This window comes from Camelus ferus, chromosome 8, assembly GCF_009834535.1.
Source record: "Camelus ferus isolate YT-003-E chromosome 8, BCGSAC_Cfer_1.0, whole genome shotgun sequence".
Lineage (NCBI taxonomy): Eukaryota > Metazoa > Chordata > Mammalia > Artiodactyla > Camelidae > Camelus > Camelus ferus.
The window spans coordinates 57,607,051-57,622,143 of NC_045703.1; the positions used below are offsets into that span (position 1 = coordinate 57,607,051).

Below are 15,093 nucleotides of genomic sequence, written 5' to 3' on the forward strand. Positions count from 1 at the left end.
GTGTTTAGCTGATTATCTCAAGCGGACAAGCAAGCTACTAAATAGAACTGTATCTTTACCTATTTTCTGTCTAATATTTATACATTTCTTTCTTTCTTTTTTTTTCCCTTTATAAAATAGATGCACCCAAGTCAGGGATCTCTTTCTCCTCTCTTATTGATCCTGGAAACAGTGTGTGAGTTGTCATTGCACCCGGAAACATTCCTTTTCAATATGAATAAGAATTTGGAGGAGCAGAGAATTGAGAAGAAACCACGTTGTGTTGACACAATTAGGGCACAGGCATCATGCTTTAGATACAGGGAAGTGGGAAATATCCTATGTTATATTAGGAAGACTGAGCTTGGGTAAAGCTGAAAATTAAGCAGTTCTTTTGATCATGTCTCCTTTTCTCCCATCACTTTCCTTTCATCCATGAGTTTCCTTGGGTCGTTTTCAGAACTCAGTTCACATTACTGCTTTGTGGGTTTTCATTCCAATCTGCCTGCACCTTTTATATATTTTTACTCAAATAAGTTCATGTAATAAAATACCATATTTTTATATATTTTCCAGGTATGTTAAGACCATTAGGGTACTGTCAAGTTTTCCTAGCCCAAATGCCCTCTTACTCTTTAAGATGACTTAAAAGTTTTCTTTTTTCTAATCCATTCTGTACAGGTTTCTTTTTACTTTACTTCACGCAGGGATACCTTAAACTTCAGCAGGCACTAATGTGCAACTCTCCTATACTGTTTATAACCTCATGTTTTTTCTTTAAGTAACTATTTACCCCCAACATTACTCTCCAAATCTTTTGATTTATATTCATTGAGGCAAACACTGTTTATAGTTTATCATATAGCTTATCATTATTTCACTTCAAAAATTACCATTAAAAAGAGAATTATGCACAAACATTTAAAGCACTGTTATGAGTTTACTTCTGGCAAAGAAAACGACAGCCAAATGGAGTAGAAAGTTGATTGAAACATAATTCAGAAATTGACCCCAAATTAGAACCATTAGCCAAGATTGTTCTTCTTTTACAAGACATTTCTATTTTAATATTTGTATTTATAGATGAACTCTAATACAGTTTTTTAATTCCTCTCAAACCATGCCAAAAAATCATTTTCTTTCTGATTATCTTGAATATATTGATTAATTAATTTACGGGAAACTAACACATTTATAATACTGAACTTGTATGCAAGTAAAGGCTATTTCTTTCCATTTATTCATGACCTCTTCTATGTTTCACAGAAAAGATTGAAACTTTTCTCCATAGAAATTGATAGTTATTGTGAGTTAGATATTTTCTTTATTTAGATTTCAGACAGGATATTATTTTTAAAAGGATGCTATTAATTTTTGTTTGTGAATTATATAAGCAGGCATTGAAATTCTTTTTTCTTTCTAAATACTTTTCAGATGCTTCTCTTGAAAACATATCCATTTATGAATTTTTTACTATGTATATTTCTGGAGTACCCTCACCAAAAGTACATACAGAAAAAGTGTGTGTGTGTGTGTGTGCATTTGTGCTGTATTTGTAGTAGAACGGACTATGACAGACTACAGTATGTAAACATTATATGGTACTAAAGAAGAAATAAATTCCATTGCAAAGGTATTGAAGGCTTTGAAGTGAATCAGTAACAGAAATCTTAAATATGGGCCTCTTTCAGTTTTATAGTATCTTCTGGGAATTTTAAAGGTGTCTTTATAGTTTACATAATTTTCAGGAATAACATCTTACGATATCTTAGTGACCAGTATTCATGCTGTAGGGGTAATATCAAATTTGTAATTTTCCACAAAATCTGTAATCTAAGCAATTGAGTGTTTGAGGAAGTACTATGAATAAGGAATAGTAAAATATTTTATTTCATATGGTTGTTTAAGGCTCAATTTTGCTGATGATGTATCATAATTAATGTAACCAATCTCCTACTGATAATGATTTGTGGTCATTCAAATCATTAGTTTATATAAACAGTGTTGAATTTTTAAAAAAAAATCTGTGTAATTTTCTGAACATATGTATACATATATTAGATAAATTCTTGGAAGTAGAACTATTGGGTCTGTGGGCACATGCAGTTTTAATTTTGGCATATATTGTCAAATTGCCCTCCACTGAGTTTGTGTAAATTTATCTTCTTTTGTCCATACTCCCTTAAATGACAGTGAGTTATCGTATTTCTTGGTTTTTCATATTTCTTGATTTCAATCTGAATGCTACAAGGATTTATTTATATTTAACTTATCATTAGTGAGATTTAAACATGTTTTTTATATATTTTATATATTATCCTTTTATATTTCCTTCTTTGAAAAAAATTTTGAGTGCTTTTCTCATTTTTCTGTTGGAATTAGTTGGTATTTTTTTTCAAATTGATGTGTAGATTATCATATATTAAAGAAAAGTTTTTCTCTTTTCATTTTTTTTCCCAAGTATCTTTGATAATGAGTGGGTTATGAATGAATGACTAAATGTCTGAAGGAAGTAATGAAGGCATGTACTAGGACAGGGACTTTGTGTCATTCATTTTTTTTATTGAAGAATAATTTACATATAGCAAAAAGCACAGATATAAGCTGATGAGTCTTGATAAGTGCATGTACCAGTGTGACCACACCCTTTACAAGATAGAGAACGTTTCTATTACCCAGAAAACATCCCTCAGGCCATTTCCATTCAATTCCCCATCCCATAACCGTTGTTCTCATTTCCATCACAATTAACTAGTTTTGTCTGTTCTAGAACTTCATGAAATTGGAAAACTGTAAATAGTCTTTTGGCACCAGTATTTTTAGCTCAACATAATGTTTTATAAGATACATCTATGTTACTGCTATTCCTTTTTTACATGCTGAGTATTATTCCATGGTATAAAACCTTGGTGTATGGCTTTAGACTTTAATTGGCATCGTGTTAAACTTGGGGTGTATTGGCATCTTACCAAAACAGTTTTCTGGTCCATGAATGCAGTATATTTTTAATTTCTCTTAACAATGTTTTATGCCTTCAATGTACAGATTTTACAAATAGTTTATTAAATTTATACGTAAGTATTTTATTTTATTTTTATAGGAGCTCCTTTTAGGACTAAGAATACACATGAATTATATTATTTGATATCTGTATGCATTTCCTAGGGCTGCTGTTAGCAAATTACCACAAACTGGGGGGCTTGAAACAACAAAAATGTATTGTCTCACAGTTCTGGAGGGCAGAAGTCCAAAATCAAGGTTTGATCAGGGCCACATCTCCTTTGAAGCCCCTGCAACAGAATCTTTCCTTGTCTCTGCTAGCTATTGGCGGCTCCTAGCGTTTCTTGCCTTGTGGGAGCATAACTCTGCCGATGTCTGCCCGTGTCTTCACATGGCTTTCTTTCTGTGTATCTGTGTCTTCTCCTTTTCTCTTTTAAGGATGCTTACCACTGGATTGAAGGCCCAGCTCTAATCCAGGTTGATCTCATCTTGGGATCCTTACTGATTTTAGCTGCAAACATCCTTGTGTCAAATAAGGTTATATTCTGAAATTTTGAGTGGATATATTTCTTTTTTTAGGGGGGGTTCACTCTTCCACCCGCTACAATATCATACCATGGGTCAGTTAGCCTCTGTTCAATTTTTTCTGTATTCTTTGCTTCCATTTAGATTATTTTCACGTTTACTAATCTTTTCTTCTAAATCTGACAATGTTTAAGTCCATACAGGAATGTCTCATTTCAGTTATAGTCAGATCTAGAATTTCATTTTATATAGTTCAGTTTCCTGTTAATATTCATCATTTGTCCTTTCATTATGTCAACCTTTTCCCTCAGATCTTTAACACTTTTTTTAATAGCTATTTTAAAGTCCTTTTGCTAAGCTCAGTATCTATGTCAGCTATTGGGTTATTTATATTGACTTTTTTCTCAAGTGTTGTTTGTATAGTACGACTCCCACTAAATCTGCTACATTACAAAGACTCTAGATTACGCTGTCTTCATCAAAAGAATGTGGAATTTTGTTCTGGCAGACAATTTATTTACAGTTTAGCTTAATCCTATCAAGACTTGGTTCTAAGCTTTCTTCAGTCAGGTCTAGAGTTTCTATTACTCTAGGGTTAGGGTAGTTCTACTCTTAAAGAATAGCCTTGTTTGAATTTCAACTGAATGCCCTGTGTTTTCATCAAATTTTGTTCATTTCACCAATGTCTCTCAGCACTGTGCAACCTTCAGAATCTCCATTAAACTCACAATCTTCCAGTAATTGTTTACCAGGCATTGTTAAGTATTTGTACAAACGAAATTTAGCATTCGGCTACATACTCAAGTGGATCCCTATGCATGTTTCTGAGTTCCTTTGCTCCTCAGGTGCCTCCTCTGTGGTACCCTGCCTCCCAATTTTAATTATCTCAGGAGCCTCAAATTCTAGTCTTTGCTTCCTGAACCTGACAGAACAGCTGTTCACTGTTCAGACTCTATTTCCCTGTGCCACAGGTGAGAAGGTGCTCACAGGCAGAAATCTGGGGAAGTGGAGAAATCATCTTGATTGTTGCCCTTCTCTCAAGGGTCACAGTCCTGGGCTGGCTGTTGGCCAATGGCTGGAAACAGTTGCTTCATGTGTTTTGCCCAATTTTGTCATTTTTTTATGGTGTGAAAATGAATCGTGGTCATTATTCTGTCGTGGCTGGAACTGGGATTTCCCTGTGTCATTCTCTTATGTTCCCTTAATACATGTTTGATGAGTTCATTAACATCCAGCACATATCTATTTGTATCCCTTCCAATGGTACCTATATTACCTGTTAATTACAAAATAATGAATGTAGAAATTAAGCATTAAAAATTATACTCACATATAATATTAAACAGAGAAGAAGTCAAAGTTTGTGGTGTTAGTTGTGTCATTCAAGTGTCACAGAGTGAAGGAGAAATTATCCAATTGTTGTATATTCTTTTAGCAATCATTGGTTGCTCAGAATATGCATTACTCTATGCAAGTCATATACTATTATAGTTTTTTTAGGACCAGAACATTTCCCAGAAGCCAGTGATGCTGGTTTTCAGCTCATTCAAAAAACACAAATTGACCTGTTCCTTCGAGTATTTTATAGAGGGTTATAACCAAACAACACAGTCGGTAATAACTATGCATTCCATATATTTCAACTTAAACGTAATATTTTTCATATTCAGCTAGCAAGCAAATTCTTTTAAGTCATGCTGCACCTAAGAAGGAGCAAGAATTTTACATTAAGAAGAAATCTGCCCAGGGAAGTCAGAAATACTATAAAAGACTTGGAAGTGCAATTGACACTGGTCAGCCTATTGTGGATGAGGAAACGACCTGTGTACCCACCACAGAAGAAAACACGAGCACATCACAGCAGGTATTTCACGTTTAAAAGAATTGTTCAATAATACTGCTCCTAAAAATGTAACATACGTTGCAACAATTACTTCCCTAAAAATTGTCAATGTATATAATACTTTCTATACCTAATGCCGCTAGTATATAACCAGAATTGAAGAATTAAACATTACTGAAAATTCTCTCTGTGCCAAGATTTTAAAATACGTGGCAGATTTGCACTAACCTTATAATGTAGATGTGATCATCTTACGTTATATGTGAGTTAAGACGTTATGAAACTTTGAAAAAGGTCACATATTAATAAAAACTGAGTTGTAAGTGCCTTAAATTGAAGAAATATAGGACAATGCATATAATTTAAAGCAGCAAAAGAAAACATGATCTATTCATTGGAAACCAAGAAAATTAATTAATTAATTAATTAATTAGTTAAAAGAAATAAAAGTGGAATGCCAGAAATATCCTAATGACAGTAATTAGAATAAACACAAATGGATTATTAATCAATTAAAAGGGTAATATTTTAAAGTTAAGTTTAAAGAATAAGATCCAACTCTAAATAGTCTAAAAGTGACATTTTTAAAGAAAATGGCACAGAAAGTTTAAACTCCAACCAGGAGAGAGCTGTGATGATATTTTAATATCTCAGTAATAGAATTCATGGGGGATATTATATAAAGATAAAAGGAAGTAAGTAAATATGACCATGACTAACATATCACACCTCACTGCCCAGACTCAGTACATAAAAAGCAAAAACTATTAGAACTACAGAGAAAATTAATTAGTTAACAAGTAATAGCTGGCTATTAATAAGAATATGAACACCCACCTTTCAGAAACTAGTAGATCAAGTTGAAAAAAAAAATACATTTGATCATTAGGATTTGAAATATTAAGCATAACCTTAATCCTTCAGATACCCATATAGAACACTTCCCCTAATAAAAAAATATACTTTTTCATAGAACACATAGGAAGCCTCAATAAAAACCAAACTATATTGTATAAAGTTTATCTTAACATAATACAATAATATAAATATTAATGATTAACAGCCTACAATCCCATAAATGTGGAAACAAAGTAAAATGTACTAAATAATACTTTAGTTTAAAAAATCATTCAAAAAGTAATTATGAACTACAAAGGATTCAATAAAAATAAAAAAAACTACAAATCAAAATTTGTTAGCCATCTAAAGTAGTGTTCAATAGAATGTTTACTTTTAAATTAATTCATCAGAAAGTATAAATGATTAAAACAAATGAACTAAGCTATTGAAACAAAGAGATAGGAAAAAGAGTAAAAGCGTAACTCAAAATAAGAAGAAAAGGTTTTAATACAAATGAGGGTAGAAATCAGTGAAATGGAGAACAAAATTTAGGAAGATTAATAAACCTTAAACGTTTTTTAAGATTAATACAGTTGACATGCTTCTTGTATGACCTATCAAGTAAGAAACAGAAAGAAAATATAAATGAAACAAATACAGAACAAAACAGTAGAGTGGAGGTATAAATGCAAACACCAGGTTTTAAGAAAAATTTTACTTATGATATACAACTCTATGCTAGCCAATTTAAAACTTAGAAAAATTGTTTTAAATGTAAAGTTCCTGGAGTAGGAGGAGGAATGGCATAGCTGTTCCACCAGAAAATAGAAAATAGGAAATAATAAGAATAATAGGAATAAATCAGAGTAATAAAACTGAAATGATAAAGTCTTACCTTTCCAAAAAGCCATAGGCCTAAATGGCTTTATAGGCTGTCCTGTGAAAGTCTAACAGACTTTTGAGGAGTAGATTGTTCCAAAAAACAGAAAAACAATACAAACCTTCCAGTTCTTTTTAAGAGATTAATGTAACTCTGATTCTAAAACTTGATAAGTAACAAAAGTAAAATAAACAAATTTCATTTACAAACATGAATGCAAAAAACTGTAAATACTAGAATATTTGACTGTAGATATTGGTGGGGATGTGAGGATAAACTTGTGTAGACTGTGGTATTACAGAATTTTGGAGACTGTCTGACAGCATTTCATTAAATTACTATTGTCTGATCCAGAAAATATGCATTTATTATGTGCCTAAAATAATAAATTGTTAGGCACATACTGTGTTTATTTGTGCTGTTTGTGTTTAAACGCTGCACTTCATTTCACAGGTATACAAGTATGTCATACAGTGTTCGGTGTTATATAACAGTTGGCCTCTCACTGAAAGTCAGTTGATGTTTGTTCAAGCACTAAAAGACTTAGAGAAAAATGATAGCAAAGGTATGTCACCCTAAATGTTTTTCATGCATTTTGTATCTTACACAAATATTTAACAGTAAATTTGTAATGTAATTATTAAAACATTGTTGCTTGCAGCTTGTACTTTAATGTACTGGCAGTTCCTGTTCTGCTCATTGATTACATGCCTCAAAATCTTTAGTGTTTTGTTTCTAAAAGGGAAAAATACCTGATTGTTTAGGCCTAGTTTAAACAAATTGTTGTCCAGTTGGGTAAAATTACTTGATGACTCTCTAAGAAATGTACAGGAAACTCTTCTAGTTATAAAATTATATGTGTCCAAGTTGTTGAGAAAATGGAACCCTAAAGGTAAGTTTTTAAAATATTTAAAGGATAGAGAATATCCTACTGAAAGAGGATTCAGGTTTACGTTTACAAAATATTAACTACTCTCAATATTCCTGAGCAGAAAATGATAGTTTGATGATTTAGATTAAAAAAAAATTCAAATAGCCTCTACTCCTAAGCTTTATATCACTTTACTCAATAAAATAATTAAATCTAAAGGACTGGGTATTTTTGATGTATATTCTTTTCAAATTTTAAGCAAGATTGCCTAATCATAAAAGTGAACGTAAATGCATCATTTTCAAAATAAAACTATACAGTACGAAAGAGCATAATACTACACCAAAAGCTGGGGAGGATGCAGAATAACAGGAATTCTCATACACTGGTGGTGGGAATACAAAATGGTACAGCCAATTTGGAATACAGTTTTATGGTTTCTTATGAAACTAAAAATACGCTTACTATTGTGAAATAAAATTCACATTTTATGGCAAGACCAGACAAACTTAAACATAAAATCTTTTCTCTGCCTTTTGGCCTCCTCTCTCCCCTCTCCTGTGTATTGCGTTGTGTATCTATCTGCCTTATGTGCCTACCAGACGTCCCCCATCAGCAGAAATACGTCCTCAACTGTAAAAAGCAACATTCTCTTAGCATCAGCAAGACAAACCCTTAAAAGATAGCATTCCTTTTTGATTTGTAAGGGGCCACTATGACACTTAGATCTGGACTGTGTATGCTGTCAATAATATGTCATTTAGTGCACAGCCCTCTGTCTTAAAAACTGTATGTAACTGTCCCCTGACTTCTCATGGATGGAAGAGCTCTTGGAGCTTTCTGAGATGCTGTTCCTGGGTTATAATCCTTAATTTGGCTAGAATAAAATTTTCCATTTCTTTCTTAGATCGACTGATTAATTTTTTGGTCGACACTATAAAATCCAGTAATTGTGCTCTTGAATATTTACTCAGAAAAGTTGAAAGCTGAGAGTTCTGGTTTAAGATGATGATACAGGATGCTCCTGAACTTAACCTCCTCCCCCACAGACACAGATACAGAAGGAGCAATTGCTTCTTAAAGAAACCCAGAACCTAGCTGATTAACTCCTACACATCAGGCAAATGAGAAAAAACTCATACCAAGACGTGTCTGAAAGATTGAGATACACGCTCGCCATAAACCCCACACCCAGAACGGCAAAATACAATTGGAAAGGAAATCTCAACTCCCAAAGCAAAGGATTTGGACCAAACATCTAGTGCCCCCCCCCTTAAAACTTCCACCTGAGTGAGTGGTACCCAAAACACCTAGCTTTAAAAGACAATAGGGCTTGTGTCCACAAGACCCACAGGACTATTAGCAAACAAAGAGACAGCTCTTAATAGGCTTACAAGGATGTTGTGGCCTCCAGGGCTCAGTGCAGAGAGAGCAGGCAGAAACGCCCATGGCCTTTTTCTTCCCTGAAAGAGGTTTTCTGCATACTTTAAAAGCTGCTGCCTGAAGGTCTGGCTTCCAATCCAGTATTTTTAAAATTTGATACTACCCACAGCCATCCCTAGGTTCATTGCAGTCCCTATCAAAATTTCAGTGGCATTTCTCACAGAAAAAATAAAATCCTAAAATTCAGATAGAACTACAAAATATTCTGAATAGCCAAAGCAATCTTAAGAAAAACAAAAGTCTGAAGACATTGCAAATCCTAATTTCAAACATATGGTAAACAAAATAATATGGTTTGGCATAAAAACAGACACATAGACCAATGGACAGAATCAAGAAACTGGAGATAAACACTTTCCTATATGGACAGTTAATTTACAACAGTGGAACCAAGAATATACAACAGGGTTAGGATAGTCTCTTCAATAAATGGCGCTGGGAAAACTGGACAGCCACATGCAAAGGAATGAAACCTGACCCCCATCTTACGCTATACACAAAAATCAATTCAAAATGGATTAAAGACTTGAAATCATAAAACCTTTAGAAGAAAACGTAGGGGATAAAACCCTTGACATTAGTCTTGGCAATGATTTTCTTTGGATTTGATACCAAAAGCATAAGCAACAAAAGCAAAAATAAACAGGTAAGATTGCGTCAAACTAAAAAGCTTCTGCACAGCAAAGGAATCGTCAATAAAACAAAAAACAACTTATGGAATGGGAGAACGTATTTGCAAACCATTTATCTGATAAAAAGTTAATATCCAAAATATATAAAGAATTCACACAACTCAATATCAAAAAAACAATCAATCCATTTTAAAAAAATACCTGAATAGACATTTTTCCAAGAAAGACATACAGATGACAAACAGACACACAAAAAATGCTCAACGTGACTAATAATTAAGGAAATGAAATTCAAAACCACAATGAGATATCACCTCACATTTCTTAGAATGGTTGTTACCAAAAAGATAGGAGATACCAGGTATTGGTGAGAATATGGAGAAATACTGTTAATGGAAATGTGGCTACACTATGGAAAACAGTATGAAGATTTCTCAAAAAATTAAAACTAGAACTCCCAAATGATCTCAGAATTTCACTTCTGAATGTATATCCCAAGGAAATGAAACCAATGTCTTCAAGAGACATCTGCACCTTCATGTTCACTGCAGCATTATTTACAATGGCCAAGCCATGGAAACAACCTAAGCACCTATTGGTGGATGCATGGATAAAGAAATTGTGGTATGTATACACAATGGAATATTATTCAGCCATAAAAAGAAGGAAAATCTGCCTTTTGCAGCAACATGAATACTTGATAAATGAAAATAAGTCAGACAGAGAAAAACAAATGCTGCATGATCTCATTTGTATGTGGAATCTGAAATAATAGAACTCACCGAAACATAGAACATATTGGTGGTCACCAGAGAGGTGGCCAGGGAGTATAGAAAATGGGCAAATGTCCTCAACAGGTACAAAATTCCACTTATAAGATAAATAGGTCCTGAGGATGTAATATACAGCTTGTTTGTTTCTCAAGTTCAAATTGTCTAACACAGGTGGAATTTCAATACCTGAACACAGTAGCGTAATTTAAAATGTAGATCTGGAATAATATAAAATGTAGATCCTGGTTTGGGTACAAAATTAATAATATGAATTAAGTTTTTAACAGGAAGTTAACATTAAATGAAGAAATACAGCCTAGTGACTAAACTACTGTATATTCAACTACCTGAAACTGGGTTATTACCTGCAAAATTAGAATAACTCCTGTATTATATAACAATGCCTCTCTTTCAAAGTTGTTGTAAAGTTTCAAAATAATATATATATAAAGTTCCTAGAACCTATTAACACTTGAAAAAATGGTTTTATCATTATTGTGTATTTCAAATAGAAAATTAAGTCTTTAGGAATAATTATATGTCTTCTTTTTTGACATTACATTTGACAATTTTATGTGTGAATGAGCAGCTGCTAAAAAATAAATGATACCTTGTATCACTTAATATAATTTTTTGCTTAAAGTAGCAAAGAAATTCAGGATTGAATTGTATTTTAAGTGCACTAGGAAAATTTTCCATTTGAAAGAATATGTTGGCCAATCTTTTTGAAAGTTAAGTGGCTTTTGAATTCAGAATAATCATTCTCTAATTTCATGTTTATAAATGTGTTTTTTTAGGTAGCCAATTTGTTTAAATTAAAACTTATCAGTATGACCACTTTTGTCAATTATATTTACGACTTACAAACTTTAACCTTAGGAGTGTGATATATTTTAGAAAAATTAAGTTATAAATGTCCTCAAATTATCACCTTAGCTTACTTTTCAATTATAAATACTTTACATCAAAAAAAAATCATGTGTTTTTTATGAATACACCAGACTAATTTAAAATTTTATGTAAGTTAAATAGAAATGTTGCCCTATTTTTTGATTTAAACTCAACATTTAATTTTTATGAGAAATAAAATATATAATTTAATTTTTCTCCGAAAAATTATATCTTTATAACATATGACAAAATGTAAGGCTTGAAACATGGCCATGTACAACCTAGGATATTTCTATTATAAAATTTTAGAAAGTTTGGCATCTGGTTAACATGAGGCAACAGTGCCACCCTTAGTATATTTCAATACCTAAGTTTTAGTTAAAAATTGCTTACTTTCACTTAAGGAAATAGAAATTGGAGAATCTTGAGCAGGTAGTACTTGCTCAAGATTCCATTTGCCTTCATATATAGTTTGCAGTGTTGTTATTTTGAAGTTCTTTTTTTTTAACATTTTTTATTGATTTATAATCATTTTGCAATGTTGTGTCAAATTCCAGTGTTCAGCACAATTTTTCAGTCATTCATGGACATATACACACTCATTGTCACATTTTTTTCTCTGTGAGTTATCATAACATTTTGTGTATATTTCCCTGTGCTATACAGTATAATCTTGTTTATCTATTCTACAATTTTGAAATCCCAGCCTGTCCCTTTCCACCCTCCGCCCCCCTGGCAACCACAGGTCTGTATTCTCTGTCTATGAGTCTATTTCTGTCCTGTATTTACACTTTGTTTTTGTTTGTTTGTTTATTTGTTTTTGTTTTTGTTTTTTAGATTCCACAAATGAGCGATCTCATACGGTATTTTTTTTTTCTCTTTCTGCCTTACTTCACTTAGAATGACATTCTCCAAGTCCATCCATGTTGCTGCAAATGGCATTATGTTGTCGGTTTTTATGGCTGAGTAGTATTCCATTGTATAAATATACCACTTCTTCTTTATCCAGTCACCTGTTGATGGACATTTAGGCTGTTTCCATGTTTTGGCTATTGTAAATGGTGCTGCTATGAACATTGGGGTGCAGGTGTCATCCTGAAGTAGGGTTCCTTCTGGATACAAGCCCAGGAGTGGGATTCCTGGGTTGTATGGTAAGTCTATTCCTAGTCTTTTGAGGAATCTCCACACTGTTTTTCATAGTGGCTGCACCAAACTGCATTCCCACCAGCAGTGTAGGAGGGTTCCCCTTTCTCCACAGCCTCTCCAGCATTTGTCATTTGTGGATTTTTGAATGACGGCCATTTTGACTGGTGTGAGGTGATACCTCATTGTAGTTTTGATTTGCATTTCTCTGATAATTAGTGATATTGAAGCATTTTTTCATGTGCCTTTTGATCATTTGTATGTCTTTCTTGGAGAATTGCTTGTTTAGGTCCTCTGCCCATTTTTGGATTGGGTTGTTTATTTTTTTATTGAGTCGTATAAGCTGCTTATATATTCTGGAGATCAAGCCTTTGTCGGTTTCATTTGCAAAAATTTTCTCCCATTCCATAGGTTGTCTTCTTGTTTTACTTCTGGTTTCCTTTGCTGTGCAGAAGCTTGTGAGTTTCATTAGGTCCCATTTGTTTATTCTTGCTTTTATTTCTATTGCTTGAGTAGACTGCCCTAGGAGAACATTTTTGAGATGTATGTCACATAATGTTTTGCCTATGTTTTCCTCTAGGAGGTTTATTGTATCTTGTCTTATGTTTAAGTTTTTGATCCATTTTGAATTGATTTTTGTATATGGTGTAAGGGAGTGTTCTAGCTTCACTGATTTACATGCTGCTGTCCAGTTTTCCCAACACCATTTGCTGAAGAGAAAGTAAAGAAACAATCCCCTTTAAAATAGCACCCAAAGTAATAAAATATCTGGGAATAAATCTAACCAAGGAGGTGAAAGAATTATACACAGAAAACTATAAACCATTAATGAAGGAAATTAAAGAAGACTTTAAAAAATGGAAAGATATTACAGCTCTTGGATTGGAAGAATCAATATTGTTAAAATGGTCACACTGCCCAGGGCAATCTACAGATTTAATGCAATCCCTATCAAATTACCCAGGACATATTTCACAGAACTAGAACAAATCATAATAAAATTTATATGGAACCACAAAAGACCTAGAATTGCCAAAGCATTACAGAAGAAAAAGTAAGAGGCTAGAGGAATAACTCTCCCAGACTTCAGACAATACTATAGAGCTACAGTCATCAAGGCAGCATGGTATTGGTACAAAAACAGACATATAGACCAATGGAACAGAACAGAGAGCCCAGAAATGAACCCACAAACTTTTGGTCAACTAATCTTTGACAAAGGAGGCAAGAATATACAATGGAATGAAGTTCATTTTGTTTATGTTACTGGCCTGCACATTTGAAGTTCTAATCTATTTGCAAAAAAATAAATAAATAAATAAACTTTATCATTCTCAAAAGTATTTGATTTCAAGTCCCATTGATAATTTTATTAGCAGGATTATAACATTATTTCCTTAACTAATAAATATTATATTGCTGCTGCTTCTTAGGTACAGTACATTCATTCATGATTTATCCTTTCAGAGTCTTTGAAGAAACCACACGTTGTAGATACTATTTATATTTACTATATATACTTATATATTCATATGTATATATGTGTATATATATATGTATATGTATGCTTTTCCTGTTTATATTCATCAAGTGTGATTGTACTTGGTAAATGTCTACTTTGTTCTAAACAAGTTTTCTAGTTTAGAAATTATGTTATAAACCTAAGCACTGAATTTTAATCGTAAAATAAAAATTACACATTCTGTAGTTTTTGTAAGTTTTATTATCCACTGAAGATTTCTGTCTGCTGTATTCTGGATACATGTAAGATAATGTCAGAGGAAACCTAAAGGCATTATGCTAAAGGTCTTTCCAGCAAATGCTCCCTGAGCACTTCCTCTCTGAAAGGGGTATATTACTTTATTCCAAAGGTCATTTTCTCTAGAGTTCTTCTAAATACATGAATATGCAATGAGGGGGTCACATTTTTCACAATTTTTGAGCTAGTAGGATATTTATTCTTGCATCTTACTGATGCATACGCTCCCAACACATACAGATAAAGCTTTACATATTAAAGTTAGACAATCTGATAATGAATACATACTATGAGTTCCTCTACTCTGAGTTTTTATGAGGTTCTATTATATAGCACTGGCCACAAATAGAGCTCTAAATTCTAGCTAACTCCTGACTTTGCTGGCATTGCGATCTCTGGGACCCGGATTTTACTGGGGCAAGAAGCTGAGGTGGTAGCTGTGGCCACTGAGACTGTTTACGCCCAGTTAACTCATACTGGGCTTAAGACAGAGAGCTGTACTGCACCACCTGTA

General features: G+C 33.0%; 1 protein-coding gene across 1 annotated transcript in view; it reads left to right on the forward strand.

Annotated features, from left to right (window-relative positions):
* Positions 1–15,093, forward strand: part of ADGB (androglobin) — a 147,584-nt gene that overhangs the window by 108,965 nt on the left and 23,526 nt on the right. Inside the window, exons 28-29 of the mRNA XM_032485112.1 lie at positions 5,175–5,368; positions 7,521–7,632. Of these exons, the coding sequence (XP_032341003.1) occupies positions 5,175–5,368; positions 7,521–7,632 (306 nt within the window). The remainder of the gene's footprint in view (positions 1–5,174; positions 5,369–7,520; positions 7,633–15,093) is intronic.